General features: G+C 47.8%; 1 protein-coding gene across 1 annotated transcript in view; it reads left to right on the forward strand.

Annotated features, from left to right (window-relative positions):
- CYFIP1 (cytoplasmic FMR1 interacting protein 1) overlaps positions 1-20,599 on the forward strand; it is a 95,504-nt gene that overhangs the window by 18,970 nt on the left and 55,935 nt on the right. The window contains 8 exon segments of the mRNA XM_036858865.1: positions 8,802-8,919; positions 8,995-9,084; positions 10,318-10,395; positions 10,566-10,667; positions 11,520-11,701; positions 16,038-16,134; positions 16,235-16,363; positions 19,592-19,696. Of these exon segments, the coding sequence (XP_036714760.1) occupies positions 8,803-8,919; positions 8,995-9,084; positions 10,318-10,395; positions 10,566-10,667; positions 11,520-11,701; positions 16,038-16,134; positions 16,235-16,363; positions 19,592-19,696 (900 nt within the window). The 5' untranslated portion in view covers position 8,802.

A 20,599-nucleotide genomic window follows, 5' to 3' on the forward strand; every position in this document is an offset into this window, starting at 1 on the left:
CTCAAGCTGACGTCCCTTCACCACTGGGCTCCACCTTTTTTGCTATTTATTTATATTCTTGGTCTTTGTTTTTACCTTATCCGCTGATAGATGAATGTTCTCTTCCAAACACATGCAAGTTATTCAACCAGAAAGTGTTTTAGCTGTTTTTTGTTTCCGGAGCAGTACTAGAGGTATAGATGGTCATAGAAAAGAAATACATCTCCACGGTGATAGAAGTTTATCCTCTAATCTGGCAAAACACAAGGCCCCCCTCCGTGGCCTACGTCCTGTGCCAGGCCGGTCCCCACAGGCGGTGCGGACTGAGGTTGTCTGGGCCTGGAGGAGGCCTTGTGTGTGGGCGGCAGAGGTGCATCAAGGGTCTGAACCAGGCCTGGACCCTTCAGGAGTGGATGCCTCCGAACGCTGCACTCTCTGGGGCCTTCACAGGGAGTCTGGACCGTGGACTCCCGAGGGCGCCCCTCCTCACTACCCCCACCATCTGTCCTTGCGCCTCACCTTTTTGACGTCCATCTCCTAAGGCACCTTTCTCGTCTTGCTCCTTTGTTTCATCTTGTCTCTGCAGCCAGTGTTCTGATGGGGAGCCTGTGTCCTCCCAGTGATACTGGCTTATTGAAAACACACACACACACACACACATACTTTTTTTCTCTTTTCCTTTTAATCTCTTGGTGCCACCCATGCTACCAGGTTGAAAATTAGTCTCTCTCCGCTTTAATTTCTATTAATTCTCTGCAGCCTAGCCTAAGTGTTCTTTTTTTCTTTTTTAAAATTGTTGAATTATGTAAAGACTCGTTGTCTACTATTACCTTTTAACTGAACTGCCAGCAAACGGAGGAGCCTTCCCTTTCGTCCTGCCCAGAAACAGGGAAAACGATCAGATCATGCTCATTCAACGACAACAGTTCTGTTATCTGCTGTTCTTGGTTTTGAAGTGTGTGGTGACAGCTGTGATTCACAGAAACCGTCCTACCCTCTCCCTGGGCTGCTCACCGCAGCCCTTCCCCACCCCCAACGCCGTTCTCTCGACCCCAGCAGCTGGTCTGGGGTTCGGGCTCTCACTGCCCCTCTCCTGCCCTCAGGCCTGGCCGGCTTCTCTACCGCTCTAATCTGCCTGTGTCCTCGGCCCAGGTGCACGCGGCGCCTGGCGCTGGGGTCCCGTTGGCTCTGCCCCTGCTCTGTGGCTGTGCGGCTCTGTGCCTTGCTCTGATCCTCTGTCAGAGTGTGATGACCCCACCCTGAGGGTGACCGTGAGGATGACTTGTTGGGAAGTTGTAGGGTGATCTAGGCTGAGGGGTGGACGGTGCCATGTTGGGGAGAAAGGGGGGCAGCAGCCATGGGGTCTCTAGCCCGGCACTGGGAACCTTGACCTCCTGCCCACCTGAGGTTGCTTGACCCCCATCTGTGGTCCCCTGAGCCCACTTGGGGTTCTCTGATGCCTGCCTGTGGTGGCTGCCTGAGGTTCAAAGGGTGCCTTCCTTGGGCCTTAGCTCTGGTCACACATCGGCTCCAAGTCCAGGAAGGGTGCCCCCAGCTCGCTCTGCTTGTGAGCTATGCCAGAAGCATCGTCTAGGTGCTGGTCCTGGGTGGAGTGGGGTTGGTGCCGCTCCATGCAGGGGTCCGTGTCATGGCAGGAGAGGGGAGGTCCCCTTACGGAGGCAGGATTTCGAAGACCCGGCCCTGCACAGAACTGAGCCTGAGTTTCGGTTGCAAGATGGTGTGTCAGCGGAGTCAGAAGAGGCCCCTGGGCCCCGGGAGCCCCTCACCCAAGGGCAGGGGGCGGGGAGCATAGGAGGAGGAAGCAGCTGGGCCCGGGGTCTCGCTGGCTGTGAGTGTTGCGTGTCACAGCACAGCATCCCTGCATCTCGGCCCTACCGGGGAAGCTCGCCCACTCTCCGCCTCTCCAGCTCACAGGTGTGGGCTCACCGTCCGAGTGCCAGGGCCCTGCCGTGGGGCCCCAGGACACTGCCAGTTAAAGGAACAAGCAGGGTGGGTGAAGTGCTACCAGCTCAGAGCTCTGGCTTCCCGCTCGCCCACCCTACCTGTGGGGAACTGTCCAGCGCACGCGTGTCCCCTGAGCCCTGGGGATCCCTGAGTCAGGGACACTCCAGCAGCAGCAAAGTGAGACCAGCATGTCTTTTTTTTTTTTTGGCTGCACCACGCGGCATGCAGGATCTTAGTCCCCCTACCAGGGATCGAACCCGTGCCCCCTGCAGTGGGAGCGCGGAGTCTTAACCACTGGACCGCCAGGGAAGTCCCAGTGTGTCCTTTTTTGAAATCTTTATTTTAAAAACTCGTAAACTTGCAAAATAAATTAGTTGATAGCTTGTTAAAAGGCAGTTCCGCTGACATATTTAAATTCATTTTTATAACTTGACAAGCCTTAGGGATCAGAAACGGGTTAGGAACTGCTGCTGAAAGAAATCAATCAAGGAAGAAAAAGCCAGGCTTTTATGTTGTTGGGTGGACAACGTCTGTCTGCAGTTGTTTCACCCCCAGGGGGAGGAAGGATGGGTGTGGGGGGCGGGTCACGGACCAGAAGTGCTGATGCTGGTACTTTCAGACTGAGGCCCGAGTGGGTCAGCTGGTTTTTGCTCCCAGCAGTCTTTTTCTGCATCGTGCCTGTATTGTTTTATGATCAGAAAAACACCAGCACGGGGATGGTTTTCATGGCCAGTCAGCGGAAGGGTGTAGGGACCCTGTCTGGGAGATTCTGCTCTACCCGATCTTGGCTGTGTTAGTCTGGGCATCTTAGGCAGACTCCCTCACAGTGCTGGAGGCTGGAAGTTTGAGATCAAGGTGTCGGCAGGGCTGTTTCCCTCCGAGGCGCCTCTCCTTGGCTTGCAGACGGCCGCCTTCTTGCCGTGTCCTCACGTGGCCTCCCCTCTGTGCTTGTGGTCACATGCCACCCTGCTGTGACCAGGCCCCAAGCCGTGGAGCCGTATGAACTCCTTTGAGCTGAGCCAGAGGAGACACAAATGTAATCGAGTTGTTAAACCGTAAACTCCCGCATGGCAGCACGGGCAGGTTTGAGTGCGTTCCACATGTGTTACTTTAGTTACACTCTTGGGCTTTGGCATCAGTGGTGGAAGCCCGCTGCAAAGGCGTGTGGGTCCTACAGGTGTAGTTGAGGCTCTGTCCCAGGGCCGTGCAGTGACCAGACACACAAGGCCCCTGTGTCGTGCTGGGAAGGAACCCCAGTGGGCCTGACGGTGAGGCTGGGAGGGTCTGGCGAGGCTCTGGGTCTGGGTGGCAGCAGGCACAGGGAGCGTGGGCCACCCCTGGCGAGGGGCGGCCGTTAGAGATGGAGAAAAGTAAATGGGTTTAAAGGGAATTCGGAGGTGTCAAAGAAGAAGGTGAGACGGAGACTGGGGACTTGGACTCGGAACTGGCAGTTCCAGGTTTCCTCAACAGGCGAGGCAGAGGCCGGGCAGACGTGCATTTGTGGAAGATGCCCAGGTTGGAGAGTCGCGGGGGTGCCCGTGGCCCTGGAATTGGGTGTTTGTACGGGGTGTTCGTGACCAAAAAACATGGGGAGGAAAATGCAGCAAATAGGAGAGAGCCTCCGTGAGTGATGGCAGCGCCTTGACCCGTAGTCCGCATGGAGCTTAAAAGATGCTATGAAAGAATGTTCAACAATGTCAACGTTTTTATGGAGGTTGGAAGGGAAAAGTAGCTTCTATCATCTTGTTTCTGTGAGGGATCAGGGGATTATGGATAATTTCTTTTACCTTTCTATATTTTCTGATTTATCTACAATAAATATTGCTAATATTTTGCTCCTGATTTTTTAATTGTAGTAAAATATACATAACATATAAAATCTGCCATTTGAAACATTCACATTGTTGTACAACCGTCACCACCGTCCATCTCCAGAACTTTCCCCATCTCCCCGAACTGGAACTCTATGCCCATTAGACAGTAACTCCCCGGTCCCCGCCCCCTACAACCCCTTGGTAGCCACCATTTTACTTTCCTTCTATGAGTTTGGCTCCTCTCATGTGGGTGGAATCGTGCAGCGTTTGTCTGTTTGTGACTGGTTTATTTCCCTTAGCATGTCTTCAGGGTTCATTCATGTTGTCGCATGTGTCAGAATTTCCTTCCTTATTAAGACCACGTAATATTCCACTGTATATATAAACCACAACACAGAAAAATGTCCTTACACATTGATTGGAAATAAGTTGAACATCTGACATTTTTCCTAGGATGTGACCCAAGTGTGTCATGGAGGCTTTTTGCAACCCTCCTACACCAGTTCCGTACCTGGGTTCTCCTGGACTGTCCTGGGCAGAGGTGGGGGAGGGAGGGGGTCCCGCGGGCACTGGTCAGACAGCCAGGGCGGCCGGTCGTGTGGGCTGTGTGGCTGTGCCAGGGTGGTTGGCCCGACCAGTTTTTCTCATTGACCAGCGGGGGTGGGAGGCACAGAGGTGAGGCCAAGCAGCCCCGAGGGGCGGCAAGGTCACTGTGGGGCAGCCTGGCCCCTTGGAGGCCATCAGCTTTGAGGCGCCCTGTGTGGACACCACTGGGGCCCCGCGCTGGCTCTGCAGGGCAGTGACCAGGATGAGGACGTGGCTCTGTGCATCCCCTGTCCCGGGCGTGTCCTTTCTTGAGCGTGTGGAATAGGAAGTTGTGATGATAGAAGGAAGTTGGTAATGGAAGGAAAAAGTTTTCATTATTTTGAAAAATATCTGCTACATTTAAAATTCATAGTTAGCACCGTGCTGTCGGGAGGGGTGTTCTGTGAACCGCCGTCAGGCCCCGTCGCTCCCTTGGTGTCTGTCCTGCGTGTCTTGCTGATCTCCCGTTGCTGGCTGAGAGCTGTTGTTGTCTCCAGGGTGGAGTTACTTCTCCTTTCGGTGCTGTCAGCGTTTGCCTGGTTTGATGCTCTCTTGTTAGTGCATCCACCCTGAGCGTGGCTCTGTCTCCTTGCTGAATGACCTTCTGTCGTTGTGCAGCCCCAGTCTTTATCCCTGGTAACTTCCTGCTCTGAAGTTGGCTTTGTCTGACACTCAAGTAGTCCAGCTTCCTTTTCTTGTACAGTTTCTCTTTCCCCCTTTTACTGTCAGCCTACCTATATCATTATGTTTGAAGTGAGTTTCTTATAGCTGGCATATTGCTGGGTCAGGAGTTTTTAAATCCATTCTGACAATCTGTGTCTTTTAATTGGTGTGTTTCAACTTGTGATAAATCTAATTATTGATATGTTTGTTGAGGTCTACCATTTCATTATTCGATTCCTGTTAGATCCCTCCCTCTCTGTCTCTCTCTCTCTTTGGCTTATAAACAATAGAAATTTATTTCTCACAGTTCTGGAGGCTAGAAGTCTGAGATCAGGGTGTCAGTGTGCCAGCATGGTCAGGTTCTAGTAAGAGCCTGTGATATTGTGATTTATAATAAGAAACATATATTTGGTCTTTGTCCGTTTCTACCACAGAGCTCCTAAATCCAGGGAATTTCCCAAGTGATGAGCGTGACAGAGGTGTCTTGATACAGCAAACTCCCTTCAACCACACCTGAGTTTATGTTAATGTGGCGACTTTTGGAAAGCACCTAAGGATGAGAGCTGGCTGCCAGGGGAACCAACTAGGAATAGAGAGTTGGAACTTTCAGTCCCATTCACTGACCTCTGTCACTAGTGACCAGTGATTTAGTCAATCATGTCGGTGTAATGAAGCCTCCATAAAAACCCAAAAGGACAGGGGTTCAGAGAGCCTACAGGTTGGTGAACACGTGGAGATGCGGGGAGAGTGGTGTGCCTGGAGAAGACACGGAAGCTCATGCCCCGTCTCGCATACCTTGCCCTATGCATCTCTTTCATCTGGCTGTTCCTGAGTTATGTCCTTTATAATAAACCAGCAATCCAGTAAGTAAAATGTTTCTCTGAGGTCTGTGAGCTGCTCCAGCAAATTAATGGAACCCAAGGAGGGGGTCATTAGGACCTCCCATGCATAGCTGGTTGGTCAGAAGCACAGGTGATAACCTGGTCTTGTGATTGGCATCACAGGACTGAGCCCTTAACATGCAGGTAGGTAATGTCAGAATTAAGTTGAGTTGCAGGACACCAGCTGGTGCTTGATGATGTGGGGAAACCCACACCTTGGCACTGGTTACAGAATCAGAGGGCCCTTCTCTGGATTGCAGACACCAACTGCTCATTGTGTCCTCACATGGCAGAAAGAAGATCACAACTCTTAGGTTATTTGAATATTTTTTAGCATTCCATTTAAATTTTTTTTAAACAATCTTTTTATGCGTTACCTATATTGCTTTGTATAGTTTTTTTAAGTGGTTGCTTTAGGGATTACAAATACATGCTAACTTTTCAGTCTACCTGGAATCAGTATTTCACTACTTCAAGTGAAATGCAAACATCTTACACCATGTAGGTCCTTTTGCCTTCCCCCTTTATGTTATAGTTCTCTTATATACTACATTTCTATACACTGAATACTCCATCAGACAATATTTTCATTTTTGCTTTCAGCCACCAAACATCTTTTAAAGACCTCTAGAGGAAGCTGTCTACTCTGTTTACTCACTGTTTACCCTTTCTCTTGCTTTTGCTTTTGTTTTTTATGTCCCAAGTTTCCTTCTGGTATCATTTCCTTCTATTTGAAGAACTTGTGTTCGCCTGCTGTCTATGAATCCTTTTGATTTTCCTTCATCTGAGAATGTCCTTATTTCACCTTCATGACACTTCTTTTTCAACCTAAAAAGTGTCTTCTACTTCTTTAGGTCCCCCTGGTTTCTGGGGAGAGGTCCACGTTCAAATTGTGAACATGGTCTCTAGGTCGTGAGCCACTTTTCTCAGGCTCTTTTTAAGATATTTTTTTCATTGTCTTCATTTTTCAGCAGTGTGACTGTGATGTGTCTGGGTAGGGATTTCTTTAGGTTTATCTTGTTTGGGGTCTGTTGAGCTTCTTGAATCTGCAGATCAAAGTTTTGCCACGTTTGCAAAGTTTTCAGTCATGTTTTCAGCTGTTTTTCCAGCCATGCCCACTTTGCTCCCCTTCTTGCACTCTGATAAGACAGTGTTAGACTTTTTCTCTTGTCCCAAAGGTCCTCAAAGCTCTTCATTTTTTTCAATCTTTTTTTCTCTCTGTCATTCAGATTAGATCATTTCTATTGCTCTGTCTTCAAGTTCACTGAATCTTTCCTCTGCTTTTAAGCTCATATGGGGAGTTTTTAAAATTTCAGTATTCTATTTTTTAGTTCTGAATTTCCATTTGGTTCTTTATATCTTTCTTTATTTATTTGCTGTCTTCAGTTTTTTTGTTCAGTTCAGGAGTGCTATGTTTGTTTACAGCATTTTTATAGTAGGTGCTTTAAGTCTGGTAGATAGTTGTAGCATCTGTTACTTTGGTATTGGTATCTGTTGCTCATCTTTTCCCATAGGGGTTAAGACACTACTGGTTCTTTGCTGAGTAGTTTGGATTGCAGCTGGACATTTTGGATATTATAGTATGAGACTCTGGGTCTTGTTTGAATCCTAGGAAAATGTCAGTGTTTTCATTTTAGCAGGCACACAACCTCATTTGATTTAGGTGCAGTTCTGACCTGCCCTCTCTGGGTTACGGTTCCGTGTCAGTTCTGTCTTTGGAGCCTCAGCCATGCCACTGGATCTGGCCTGTGTGTGCCTCCTGTGGCTGTCTGGGACCTGGCCGTGGTCTCAGGGCTTGGGGTGTGAGGATCAGATCCACGCATGTGCAGCTTGGGGGTGGGCCTGACATTCATGAGCAGCTTTGGGGGCTTGCTCTTCCAAGCTTCTTCCTCTCTACACTGGCCCTGGGGCTTTCCAGGGGCCTGGGGTTCCCTTGTTGGTCCTCTAACCAGTACGCCGGGGCTTTGGAAACCTGCCCTGCCGTGCACTTCCATGCCCATGCCTTGCCTGGGGCCCAGGTGCTAGGTGGAGCAACTGGGTGCTTCTTCCTTCAGTGTTCTCGTCCAGCCCGCTTGCTGCTCTCTCCATCTCAGAATGAACGTAGCTTCCCCTGTAGCTGCCCCACGCAGCCTGTCTGAGGTCAGAGCTACCCCAGGACCCTGCCGGGGGCGGAGCTGCTTGGTGTGCCCGTCTGGAGTCAGAGCTCGTCCCTGAGTCCTGGCCAGGGTCACAGCAGCACGCAGAGGAGGCAGGCTGGAGCGAGCTGACTCCTCTCTCCCGGAGCTGGCGAAGCCGTGGCAGGCGAAGTCCGTCTCTGTTGCTGTGCTTCTGTCTGGCAGCCGCAAAATCCAGGCTCTCAGGCCTCTGCCAATAGTCCCTCCCTATTTCCTTACCTTGGCCGCCAGCCCTCACCTCAGTGGGCGCTGCAGGCCGCCCTGTATTCCTGGAGGCAGGGCTCTGGCCTCGTCCATCTCTGTCCCTAGTGTGTGGCCCTGCTTGGAGGACACGCCTGGGAAGCGCCACTGGCGGGGAAGCACTGTCGCCCCTGGAGGCAGATGTGGTACTGGAGTAGCTGTTCCCACCTCCAGCTCAGGGAGGGGTTGCCGGGCCCTCACCGAGAGCCCTCCAGGATGGTGGCCCTGAGGTGGTAAGGTGGCAGGGGGTGATGGCACGTGTGTTGGCCCATGCACCCTACTCCGCGACCAGCAGAGGCCGTGTTGTGACTCCCCTGCTGGTGAGCCTGGAGAGAGATGCCAGACCCCAGGGATGGGCCGAGACCCCTCCGCCGTCCCCAGCTCCCTGAGGAGAGGGCACAGGGGAGCAGGGCGCTAAGCACCCCACCCTGGAAGGATTGTCAGGGTGCCCCTGCCCTTCCTCATGGCCTGGGGGGGCTTTGTGTTTTGTCCTAGGGCAGGATGGCAGCCCAGGTGACGCTGGAGGACGCGCTGTCCAACGTGGACCTGTTGGAAGAGCTGCCTCTGCCCGACCAGCAGCCCTGCATCGAGCCCCCGCCATCCTCACTACTCTACCAGGTGGGTGCTGGGCGGCCGCGGGGTGCGCGGCCTGTGGTGCTGACCTCCGCTTGACGGGTTTCTTCTTCCTTGCAGCCAAATTTCAACACTAATTTTGAAGACAGAAATGCATTTGTCACTGGCATTGCAAGATACATTGAACAAGCGACCGTCCATTCTAGCATGGTAACTCTGCGCGGTTTCCTCTGGGGGGATGGCATGTCTGAATAGCAAATGTCACTTTTTTTGGTATTATCCTGATAGCATACATAGTGAGGAAGAAGAGAAGAAAGTGAATGAAGTGTTTTATGTTTTTTTAAAGCACCTTTTTTTTTTTTTTTTTAAATTATAAGAACAACGTATGCTCTTTCTGAAAACCTGGCTTCTGTGGCCTAGAGAAAACCTTTGTCAGCATTTTGAGGGAACCCATTCTCCCTCTTTTATACTTGTACTCAAGCATACCAGGTACACACCCATATGGGATTTAGATTGCGTAAATGAATTGCATTGTTATTATAATTATGTATTTTAATGATTTCATGAACATTTTAACATGTCATTAAGACGTACCAGATGAAGTAATTTTTAATGGCTGTCTAGTCCATTTTTTAAGTGTTCAAAATTTAACTGTTTTTGCATGTTTGCTTAGTTTGCCTTGATTTCTTCTAGTAAAAAATGCTGTGATGAACATCTTCCTAAATACATCATTATTCTCACTGGCTAGATTTGTAGAAGTGAAGTTACTAGGTCAAAGGTTGTGAGCATTTTAAAGCATCTTAAAGACATTACCAAACTGTAGTCAACATTTTCAAGGACATCTATGCAGTTTTTGCCATTTTTACCAAAGGAAATAACGTGAAAGAAGGAGTAGACACGAAAGCAGTTTTGAAATGATGGCAGTCCTCTTCCCATGGATACTCTCCCTGGATTTTAAGTGCTTTCCCTCCCTGCCCTGGGGACAGCAGAGTGTGTTAGTCTTCCTTCGGGGCCAGGAGGCTCTGTGTGGCTTGGTGGAGAGGCTTTGAGGACCCCGTGTGCATTCAGCTGCACTGCACGCTTCCCATGTCCCCAGCTTCAGGTCTGCACCGCCAGCAGGTGGCTTGGGGCTGAGTGGAGCTGAGGTGTGGCGGCTACGGCAGGTGCCCTGGGCTGTGCTGCCCCTGGGCAGAGGTGCCTGCATGTCACTGATACCCCTCTTCAGCCTGCAGAAGCCATGGGGGTGTTTGGGGTGGTCTGCAGTGTCACCAGTATCTTAGCAGCTGTCTCTTGGCACACAGGTCCTGGTGCTTTTCTGTCCCTCAAAGGGAGGGTCCTCCTGGCCTCTCCACCATGGTTTATGGCTCTAGCTGTTGGCGGTTTGGCATCTCCTTTTTTATGATTATTCTGCCTGCCTTTGATTTGTCCCGTGTACCCTTGCAGAACGAGATGCTGGAGGAAGGCCAAGAGTACGCCGTCATGCTGTACACCTGGAGGAGCTGCTCTCGGGCCATCCCACAGGTGCCCCATCCCAGCCGGACCCCACCCCCCCCCACTGGCCACGCCTTCATCCCTTCCAGTCATCCCCGCCCAGTCAGACCCCACCCCACCTCTGGCCTGCTCCATCCCAGCGCACTCCCCACATCCTCTCTGGGTTGAAGCCTCTCTATGTCATGTTTGTTTTCTCCCAGGTGAAATGTAATGAACAGCCTAACAGAGTGGAAATTTATGAGAAAACCGTGGAGGTCCTTGAGCCTGAGGTCACAAAACTGATGAATTTTATGTACTTCCAGGTAAAACAGTGAAATAATCCTAGGGGTTTAGAGCAGAGGAGTGAGATGGTGGCACCATCTACTAATTAAACAAAGTGCATGTAAATTCAAGCGATCACAATAGCTCTGAGACCAAAGGGAACTAAGCCTTAGACAGTCCAAAGCGTTACTGGCCCTTTCAGAATAAATGCTGTTTCTGGGTTTCACTTCTCTTCTCCCCTCAAGAGTGAATTTGTAGTTCCTGCACGAAGACTGCTTTCTGTCAGTACGCTTACACGCTTACACTTTCGATTCATCTAGTTTTCAGGTGTTTTCCCCCCACTGTCCACTCTGGTGGGCTTTGCCCTGGCCTTGGCTCCTTCTGGCCCTTGGGTTAAGCAGAGTGGCCACAGGGAGGGGACTTGCTGGCTTTTTTAAAGACATAGTTTAGAAATGTGTGAAAGTTTTTATCATAGAATCCTTTAGCAAAGGGAGAAGATAGAACTTCTTAGGTGATGAATTTTTGTTTTATCTTAAAAGTTGTCAAGTGGAAATCCTCCCACCCCCTTTTTCAATTCTAAAAGCTAAATCAGTCTGCTTTACAGACATTCTGTTGGAGCATTTTGCTCAGTAACTTTGCTGGAATAATCAACAAAATTCTTTTACTTTGGGGACGTAGTTGGTAAAGTGCAAAGTTGATGATGGTTGTTACAGAGCGAAGGCACGTGGAAATCACTTTCTAGCAACACGTCTCTTTACCCGAGCTGTAAACATGCACTCGTTGGTTGGGTGTTTCATCAGCGAGTAACGTGACTCTGGACCCTGTGATTGGAGCTGGGCCTGGGGTTGGCCCGTCCCTGAAAGCCGCGTTTCTGCCCCGCTTCCTCTGCGCAGAGAAACGCCATCGAGCGTTTTTGTGGGGAGGTGAGGCGCCTGTGTCATGCGGAGAGAAGGAAGGACTTCGTGTCCGAAGCCTACCTGATCACCCTGGGCAAGTTCATCAACATGTTTGCCGTGCTGGACGAGCTGAAGAACATGAAGTGCAGCGTGAAGAATGACCACTCAGCCTACAAGAGGTGATGAGCGCGCCTGGGACTCAGGGCCGGGCTCCCGAGCGCCCTCGCGTGCAGGGTGCAGTGTCCACGAGGGCCAGTCTCGGCCGGCCGGAAGTGTTGTCCAGGGCGGACCGCCGGCGCTGCGAGGCGTTCTTGTAGGCTTTGGGGGCGGGGTGGGGCGGGGCGGGGCCTGGGCTCCCAGCACCTGGAGGACAGACGTGCGCGAGAGCAATCCTGCGCTCCGAGCCCGTATGAGGGCGGCGGGTACGTGGGTGCTGACGCGCTGAGCGTCTCGTCCAGGGGGCCGGAGGCTCCACGCCTGCTGGGGCCGCCACTGCTCGTCGCTGGCTGGCTGGTGGGCATCCCCGGCAGGCGGGCACCGTCACCGCAGTGGGCACAGCTGGCCCTGGCACCCACAGGGCTCCCCAGACCAGTTTTCTTCCAGAGCGGTTTTCTTTTCTAATGTGGACAACTTCTAGAGAAGAGAATTGGAAAAGGTGGGCACGGCTCAGCGCTGCGTCTGCGACACTGAGTGTGTTGGTGGCAGGTAGAGCGGAGCCGCTGTCCTCTAACCAACTCTCTAGAAAGTCTGTGCCTGGGACTGTTAAAACAGGTTGGCTGGAATGAGATGCTGACTTCTGTTTCCTTTGCTAGACAAGGAATCTTAGCTATAAAATTAAATTAGAAGAGATTTTATTTTGTGTCTGAATAGGCTGTGGTTTCATTTGTAGGGGAAGAAAAAGAATTTTTCCTCTGCCCTTCTAGGTTCTTGCCTGAGTACCGCCTTTAAGAAAACAGAGATTAATAGGAGAAAAACAAATATAATTTCATTTCATGAGTATGGGGGTCCCAAGATATGAGACCCAAAGAAGTGACCAAAGGAGGCAGTGTTTATACCTTTTGTTTTTGTTTTTGTTTTTGTTTGGCCACACCTGGCAGCATGTGGGATCTTAGTTCCCCGACCAGGGATGGAACCCGAGCCCCCTGTAGTGGGAGTGCCACTGGACTGCCAGGGAAGTCCCAGCGTTTATACCTTTGACACAAAGAAAAAACAAATTTGTGAAGAATTGACAAGACAAAGAAGTTTGAGTTGGGGTGGCCAGTGAGTGAGGAGGTCGGAAGGTCAGCTCACACGGCTGTCTAAGCCTTGAACGCCCCGTCTCTGGTGATGACGATGTCTCCCGACCTCCTGGTGCAGGGAGGGGACCTTTCATGTGAGAGGTTTGTTTCCTGCTTTCAGGGACACAGAGGAGGTCAGAATGCCCTGCTGTGGCTGTTTCTTAAGTAACTTTAATTCTGAATAATTCAGTATGCCACAGTGGCATATTTGGGGGCGGCCTACCCTGACCCCCAACACGTACCTAAAATCGTGCAACTATTGCTGTGTCTTTAAAATGAAAGCGACTTGAGATGAGGCATGAAACAGATTTGAGGAGGGGGTGGCACTGGAAGTTGAGCTAGATCTCCCAGACTTTAAGCCTCATTCGTGTGAAATAAGTTCAGGCGTTCCATGCATCACCTAGAGTTAGCTCTGCACGGAAGCCTAGATCTTCAGAACGACAAAATCTTTTGAATTGTCCTGTTAACTCCACTCCGGTAGGAAAGTCTGGAGTTGTCTCCATTTGATTCCAGTTCTGTGGGATTCCAAGTGCGTGTGACTCTTGGTGGAGTGTAGGGGCTTCTGAAGGTCCCAGCTCAGGAGAGCAACTTCTGCTCCTAATGGCACAAATCACTTGTCGGGTGATTTGGAGCAGTTTTCTTAGCCTTCCTGACTCTATCAGGGAAATGGGGAGGTGGACAGCCCCAGTGGTTTTAAATTTTAAAAAGGTTTCTTTTCTCCCTCTCTCTCTTAACAGGAGCACCTTTATTTCAAAGCCCAGTCTGGAAAATAGTTTAAAGATGGGGCTGCTCTGTGGAAGGCCCCCGGGCACCCCCTTCAGAAGTTGCCCAGCGTGTTTGCTACCCCCTAGGCTCCCCTAAGCACAGAAGAGGGCCTGGGCACCCCTCACCCTTCCAGCAGCCTCTTCCTGTGACCTATGTTTGGGATCCCCTGTTGGTTGGTTCACTTTCCCAGACAATAACCTCCACTTCTCCCTAGCCCTCACACTCCCACACTCAACACTCAAAACACTTTTTATTTGCACCCAGCTGGTAGTTACAACCTTTTCTGAGTGTAAATGCCAGATGACCCATATAGTCATGGTGAGGCTTAAGGAAAATAAAAGCAGGTATTCTTGGTCCCTTCCTTAGTTTCCACTCCTGCAGCTTCAACACCCACTCAAATCAATACAGTAAAGTGAACACTTAAAAAAGAATGTAAACATATCAGTTTATACTGTTTCACTGTATATAATTTTTTAAAATTTACAGAAGTAAGCAAGATTGCAGATTATTTCTCACCTGAAAAGTTCTGACGTAGGTGGTCTGCAGCTGAGGGGGTTCCACAGTGTTCAGGAACCAGAGCTCCTGCTGTCTTCATTTGTTGCCTTGTGGCCCAGGATGGCTGCTTGAGCTCTAGCTGTTATCTCTGCATTCCAGTCAGCAGGAAGGAAGGAGCATTGAAGGGCCCACAATATTCCTTATAAGTAAACTTTCAAGTGCCTTACAAAGTTTTGCATTATATCTCATGGCTCAGCAGTTGGTCACAGCGTGGAGATGAGAATGAGGCACATTGCTGCACCACAGAAATTCAGGGTTTATTCTGAAGCAGGAAGGGAAGGAAATGACAGTTGGGGTAGGTTACCAGTCTTTGCCATGAAAGCTTTTCTTTAGTAAAACCCCAGAGGTTCTAGGTTGCACAGACAGGTCCTTATGTGGGCAGTTTCCACTAAACTTTTTTGGGGAAGCCCTAGGTGTGCAGAATCCTCATACGTGCTTTCACCCTCTTTGCAAAAACTAGAGACTCAGCCCGTGTTGCACAGGATTTGTTGGACCTCCGTGTACAGGTCCTTCTGTGTCCACCGTTCCCTTGTCAGCCCCATGGGGTAGGTCATAGAGCTATTGTTTTTCACAGGTATGGTAAGTGAGAGTCAGGAGAGTTCAGGAGGTGTGGTATTGATGTATAATAAGAAATATATATTCATCCCCATTTCTGACACAGAACTCTTAAAACCCTTAGAATTTCCTGTGATAAAAGCAATAAAGTTTCTTTTGTTATGTAAATGTGGTGACTTTGGAAAGCCTCTAGTTACCCTAACGATCGGGGCTGGTCACCAGAGGAATCAACCCTGTAACTACAGGTTTGGAAATTTCAGACCTACCCTCCTGATCTCAGGGAGGAGAGAGGGGTTAGAGGTTGAATCCATTGCCAATGTCCAGTGATCTAATCAAGCATGTTTATGTGAGGAATCCTCCATAAAAACGCCAAAGGACAGGGTTCGGAGAGCTTCCAGGTTGGTGAACATGTGGAGGTTTCTGGGGGAGTGGTGCTTGGAGAGGGCATGGAAGCCCCACCCCCCCTTTCCCCATATGTACCTCTTCCATTTGGCTGTTCTGAGTTATATCCTTTCATAATGAATTGTTAATCTAGTATATAAAATGTTTTCTCAGTTCTGTGAGCTGCTCTAACAAATTAATCGAACCCAAAGAAGGGGTTGTTGGGACTGCCAATCTGTAGCTGGTTGGCCAGGAGCCCAGTGACAACGTGGACCTCCAGCTGGTGTCTGAAGCGGGGGGATGACGTGGCAGTCTTGTGGGACTGAGCTCTTAACCTGTGGGGTCTGATGCTATCTTCAGTCAGTGTCAGAATTGTAACACCACTGGCAACTGGTGCTAGAGAATTGCTTGGTGGTGTGGGAAAACCCAGCCCTCCTGTTAGACTTGGTACCGGATCTTTAGGTTTGTCCAAGATGGAGCTGCAAATTGTTGGTGGAATCAGGATTCTGTGTCAGACCTTTGGCACCAGAACTATGCGTGGTGTGGTCCCTGACTGGTGGGAAGTTTGGCTGCCCAAAAGTTTCCCAGCAGAGAACCTAAACAGTGTTGGCTGTCTTTGTCACTCAGCTCTGGAAGTCATAGAGAGAGTGTCATCCTTTCTCAGACTTGGGGACAGGGAGCCCAGGGGAGAGGCCAATGTGTAGGTGCCCTTCAGGAAGGCCTGTGAGAAGTGCTGCCACATCTCTGAGGAAGTCCATCAGCTATGGACAGTAGGGTCATGAGCTATCCAGGTTGCAAAGAGACTTACCTGGAGTTCAGGGGAGAAGCTGGAGGAGGCTGAAATTGTAACCGGCATCTAAGATGCACATTTCTACAGATAACTGTAGCGAGAGTAAAGTAGTTTTGATATTCCCAGGCTGTTTTTCTTTAAAGTCATTAAGCACGTTGGTTGATTAACCCTTTTTTTTTCCCCCTTTCATAGGGCTGCTCAGTTTTTACGTAAAATGGCAGATCCACAGTCCATCCAGGAATCACAGAATCTGTCCATGTTCCTGGCCAACCACAACAAGATCACACAAGTAATTCCCACTCTTGCCGCTCTGGCTGATGGGGCGCATCACTGGGGGGCTGAGGGGCGGAGAGCGGTCAGTGACACAGGTGTCTCACTCTGTGTTTCAGTCTCTGCAGCAGCAGCTCGAAGTGATTTCTGGCTATGAAGAGCTCTTAGCAGACATTGTGAATCTGTGTGTGGACTACTATGAGAACAGGATGTACTTGACGCCCAGTGAGAAACACATGCTTCTCAAAGTACGTGTGTTGAGGGTAGTGCCAACAGCACTGTGAGATAGGGGCAGCCCTGCTTTCATGAATAGGCTGCACTCTACGATCGTTTGGCCAACCTTTCCTCTCATGCTTGTGTGTGTGTGTGTGTGTGTGTGTGCGCGCGCGCGCGTGCGCGCATATATAGCACCCTCCACCCTACATGCAGTTTGCCCTACAAGTCCTTGATGCATTCCCGCGAGTGTGTTCCAGGCTTGACCCCAGTGCCAGGTAGATCACATGCCCATCCCTGGAGAAGGTGCTAGTGGGTGAGGAGTCCCTGGTCAAGGGCCTTTCTCAGTATAAAGTTTGTAGCAGGGGTTATACCAGATTCTATGTGGTAAGGATGTAATTCCTAGAAATTTAGTATACTGTGTCACCATGATTATAGTAGACTTTTGTTGGTCAAGAAACATGCCATTTACCGTATTCCTCATTATTATTCTGTTTCAAATTGGGGAGGTTTTCAATGACGTTTCTCACTGGGAAGATGAGAAGGTGTGTTTTTTTTTTTCAAACAAAAGTTTAATAACTTGTACATGGGAGAGACCCAGGAAAACTGAGTAACTCTGAGAAGATGCTTCTGCCATTCTCTTCACTCTGCTCTCTACCTTCATGGAGGGCAGCTCTGGGGGACCCTATTCTGGGTGTCCTGCTGACCCGAAGCCCTCCGTGCAAGTGGGCCCATCTCCAATACTTCTTCCCTGCTGGAGAGCAGCACGGAGGGAGCAGAGCAAGAGGACACTGTCCAGTGGAGTGCTTTGTGGCAGTGGAAACATTCTGTTTGCACCTACCTGGTGCAAGAGCCCCCGGCCATAAGTGCTTATGGAAATTCACATATAGTATTGCCTTGTGCTTGATGAGAAGTGGAGCTGATGTGTGCACCTGGAAGAGGACACAAGAAATGACATAAAATAGCTTCATGTGAAGGGATAGCTATTAATTTCTGAGGGACTTTTAAAAATGCTTTTTACCAAAACTAGAAATATTAAAATTACAAAAGGAAAAATCTCATTGGTAAAGGCAAATATAGAGTAAAGGTAGTAGATCAGCTACTTACAAAGCTAGTAGCAAGGTTAAAAGACAAAAGTAGTAAAATCATCTATATTCATAATAAGTAGTTAAGGGATACACAAAACAAAAAGATGTAAAATATGATGTCAGAAACATTAAGCGTTGGTGGGGAGTAAAAATGCAGGGTTATTAGAATGAGTCTGAACTTGAGATCGTAAAATAATCATATATATATATATATGATCATATATAACCATATATATATATATATGGCTATATATCAACCTCATAATGACCACAATCAAAAATTTATAATAGATACACAAAAAAGAGAAAGGAATCTAAACATAAAACTAAAGATAGTCATCAAATCACAAGGGAAGAGAGCAAAGGAAGAAGAAAGGAACAAAAAGGAACTCTAAAAAAAAAAACCCAGAAAACAATTAATAAAATGGCAGATGGAAATATCTATTGTGTTTTGGGGATTGGAAAAATTAACATTGTTAAAATAACCATACTACCCAAGGCAATCTACAGTTTCGGTGCAACCCCTAACAAAATACCAATGGCGTTTTTCACAGAACTAGAACAAATAATTCTATCATTTGTATGGAAACCAAAAAGACCCTAAATCGTCAAAACAAATCTTGAGAAAGAACAAAACTGGAGGTATCACATTCCCTGATTTCAAACTACACCACAAAGCTACAGTAATGAAAACAGGAAGGTATGGCACAAAAACAGACATATAGATCAGTGAAACAGAGAGCTCAGAAATAAACCCACACTTAAATGGGCACTTAATCCATGACAAAGGAGGCAAGAACACGTGACAGGGAAAAGACAGCCTCTTCGATAAGTGGTGTTGGTAAAACTGGACGGCTACTTGCAAAAGGATCAACCTGGACTACTCTCTCACACCATATACAAAAATAAACTTAAAATGGGTTAAAGATTTAAATGTTAAGACCTGAAACCATAAAACTCCTAGAAGAAAACATGTATTTTGGATCTGTCTCCTCAGGAAAGGGAAACAAAGGTGCAAATAAACAAATGGGACTGCATCAAACTAAAAAGCTTTTGCACAGTGAAGGAAACTATCAAAATGAAAAGGTCACCTACTGAATGGAGAAGACATTTGCAAACAGTATATTCAATAAAGGGTTAATATCCAAGATATACAAAGAACTTGTACAACTCAATATCCAAAAAAAATTCAGTTTAAAAGTGGGCAGAGGATCTAAATAGGCATTTTTTCCAAAGAAGAAATTTTTTCCAAAGAAGACAAAGTGCTGGTGAAGATGTGGAGAAAAGGGATCCCTGGTGAATCCTGGTGGGAATGTAAATTGCTGCAGCCACTAGAAAACAGTATGCTGGTTCTTCTACAATTACCATAGGATCCAGCAGTTACACTTCTGGATGTTTATGTGAAGAAAAGAAAAAGATATATGCACACCAGTGTTCATTGCAGCAGCATTGTTAACAATAGTCAAGACACAAAAGCAACCAAAGTGTAACATTGATAGATGCATAGGAAGATTTTATATATATATATATATATATATATATATATATATATATATATATATAAATATATAAAATGGAATACTATTCAGCCCTAAAAAAGAATGAAATCTTGCCATTTGTGATAACATGAATGGACCTAGAGGGTATTATGCTAAGTGAAATAAGTCAGACAGAGAAAGACAAATACCATATGATTTCACTTATATGTGGAATCTAAAAAACAAAACAAATGAACAAACATAAAATAGAAACAGACTCATAGATACAGAGAACAAACAGGAGGTTCCTAGTGGGGTTATTGGGGGGCGGTGGTGAATGAAATAGGTGAGATTAAGAGGTACAGACTTCCAGCTACAAAATAAATGAGTCACTAGGATGAAATGTACTCCGTTGGAAATATAGTCATTTAATATTGTAATATCTTTGTGTGGTGACAGATGGTAACTAGACTTATCGTAGTGATCATTTTTTAAAGTATAGAAATATCAAATCACTATATTGTGCTCCTGGAACTAACATAGTGTTGTAGGTCAACTATACTTAAGTTTTTTAAAAAAGTGCTTTTTGAAAAAAGAATGAATTGTCATTTCTAAGTTATGAACTGTAGCAGTATAAGTGTTTATGGGTAATTAAACTTGCAGGTCTGAGCTTTATGTGCCATTTTGTGATTTGCAGGTCATGGGGTTTGGTCTGTACTTGATGGATGGGAGTGTCAGCAACATTTATAAACTAGATGCCAAGAAAAGAATAAACTTATCCAAAATCGACAAGTACTTCAAGGTGAGTTACAGTTTCTAGGTAAACCTTTTTATTGAAGTGTATGCAGTTTGAGCTTTAGGAGGTCAAGCTCTGTGGCTTTGCTCTGTGCTGGGAAATGCAGCGGTGGCAGGTGGGTGGGTAGGTGGAGGTAGACTGTCTCCTACCCTGTACCGGATTTGCCTGGGCTTGAACCTTGTCTAACAGAACGGTGACGTGTGTACTCTTTTGTGTCTGGCTTGTTTGTCAGATCGTCCCTGTGGGAGCCTGCAACTGCAGTTTTTACATTTTCATTGTGGTGTAGCACTGCATTTTATCCATTCTGTCGCGACGAACATGAGATTGTTTCTGGATTTTGGCTTGTCCGAACAGTGCTGCTCTGATTCGTGCACATCTATGCACATTTCTGTTGGATGAATACCCCGTGGTGGATTGGGTATTCATCCAATAGAATGAACATTTTCATTGTAGTAGATACAGCCTCACAACTCTCCCACATGGCTGTGCTGACTTGCATCACCACCAGCGGTGATTCCACATCATGGCCATCACTTGGCTCTGTCATTTTTGGGGGAGGAGGGGTGCGTCCTGAAGGGTGTGTACGTATGTCCTTGTGATTTTATTGGCTACTGTTTCCTTGTGGTTTACTTGATGTTTCCCTGATGGCTTTTCACGGTATTATTAGTCTTTTGTGTGTTCTCTTTGTGAACTGTCCTTTCAAGTCTCTCATTCTTTTTTTCCCCTGTTGATTTGTAGTTCTTTATGTATTCTGGGTATGTGTCCTTTGTCAGATACATGTGTTCTAAAATACATGCATTTCCCCTATGTGGCTCTTTTTTTCCACTTTCTTGAAGAGTCTTTGGTGAACTGAGGTTCTTAATTTTAATGTGGTCCAATATATCAATCTTTGATGTCCACTTTAAGAAA

This window comes from Balaenoptera musculus, chromosome 7 (genome assembly GCF_009873245.2).
Source record: "Balaenoptera musculus isolate JJ_BM4_2016_0621 chromosome 7, mBalMus1.pri.v3, whole genome shotgun sequence".
Lineage (NCBI taxonomy): Eukaryota > Metazoa > Chordata > Mammalia > Artiodactyla > Balaenopteridae > Balaenoptera > Balaenoptera musculus.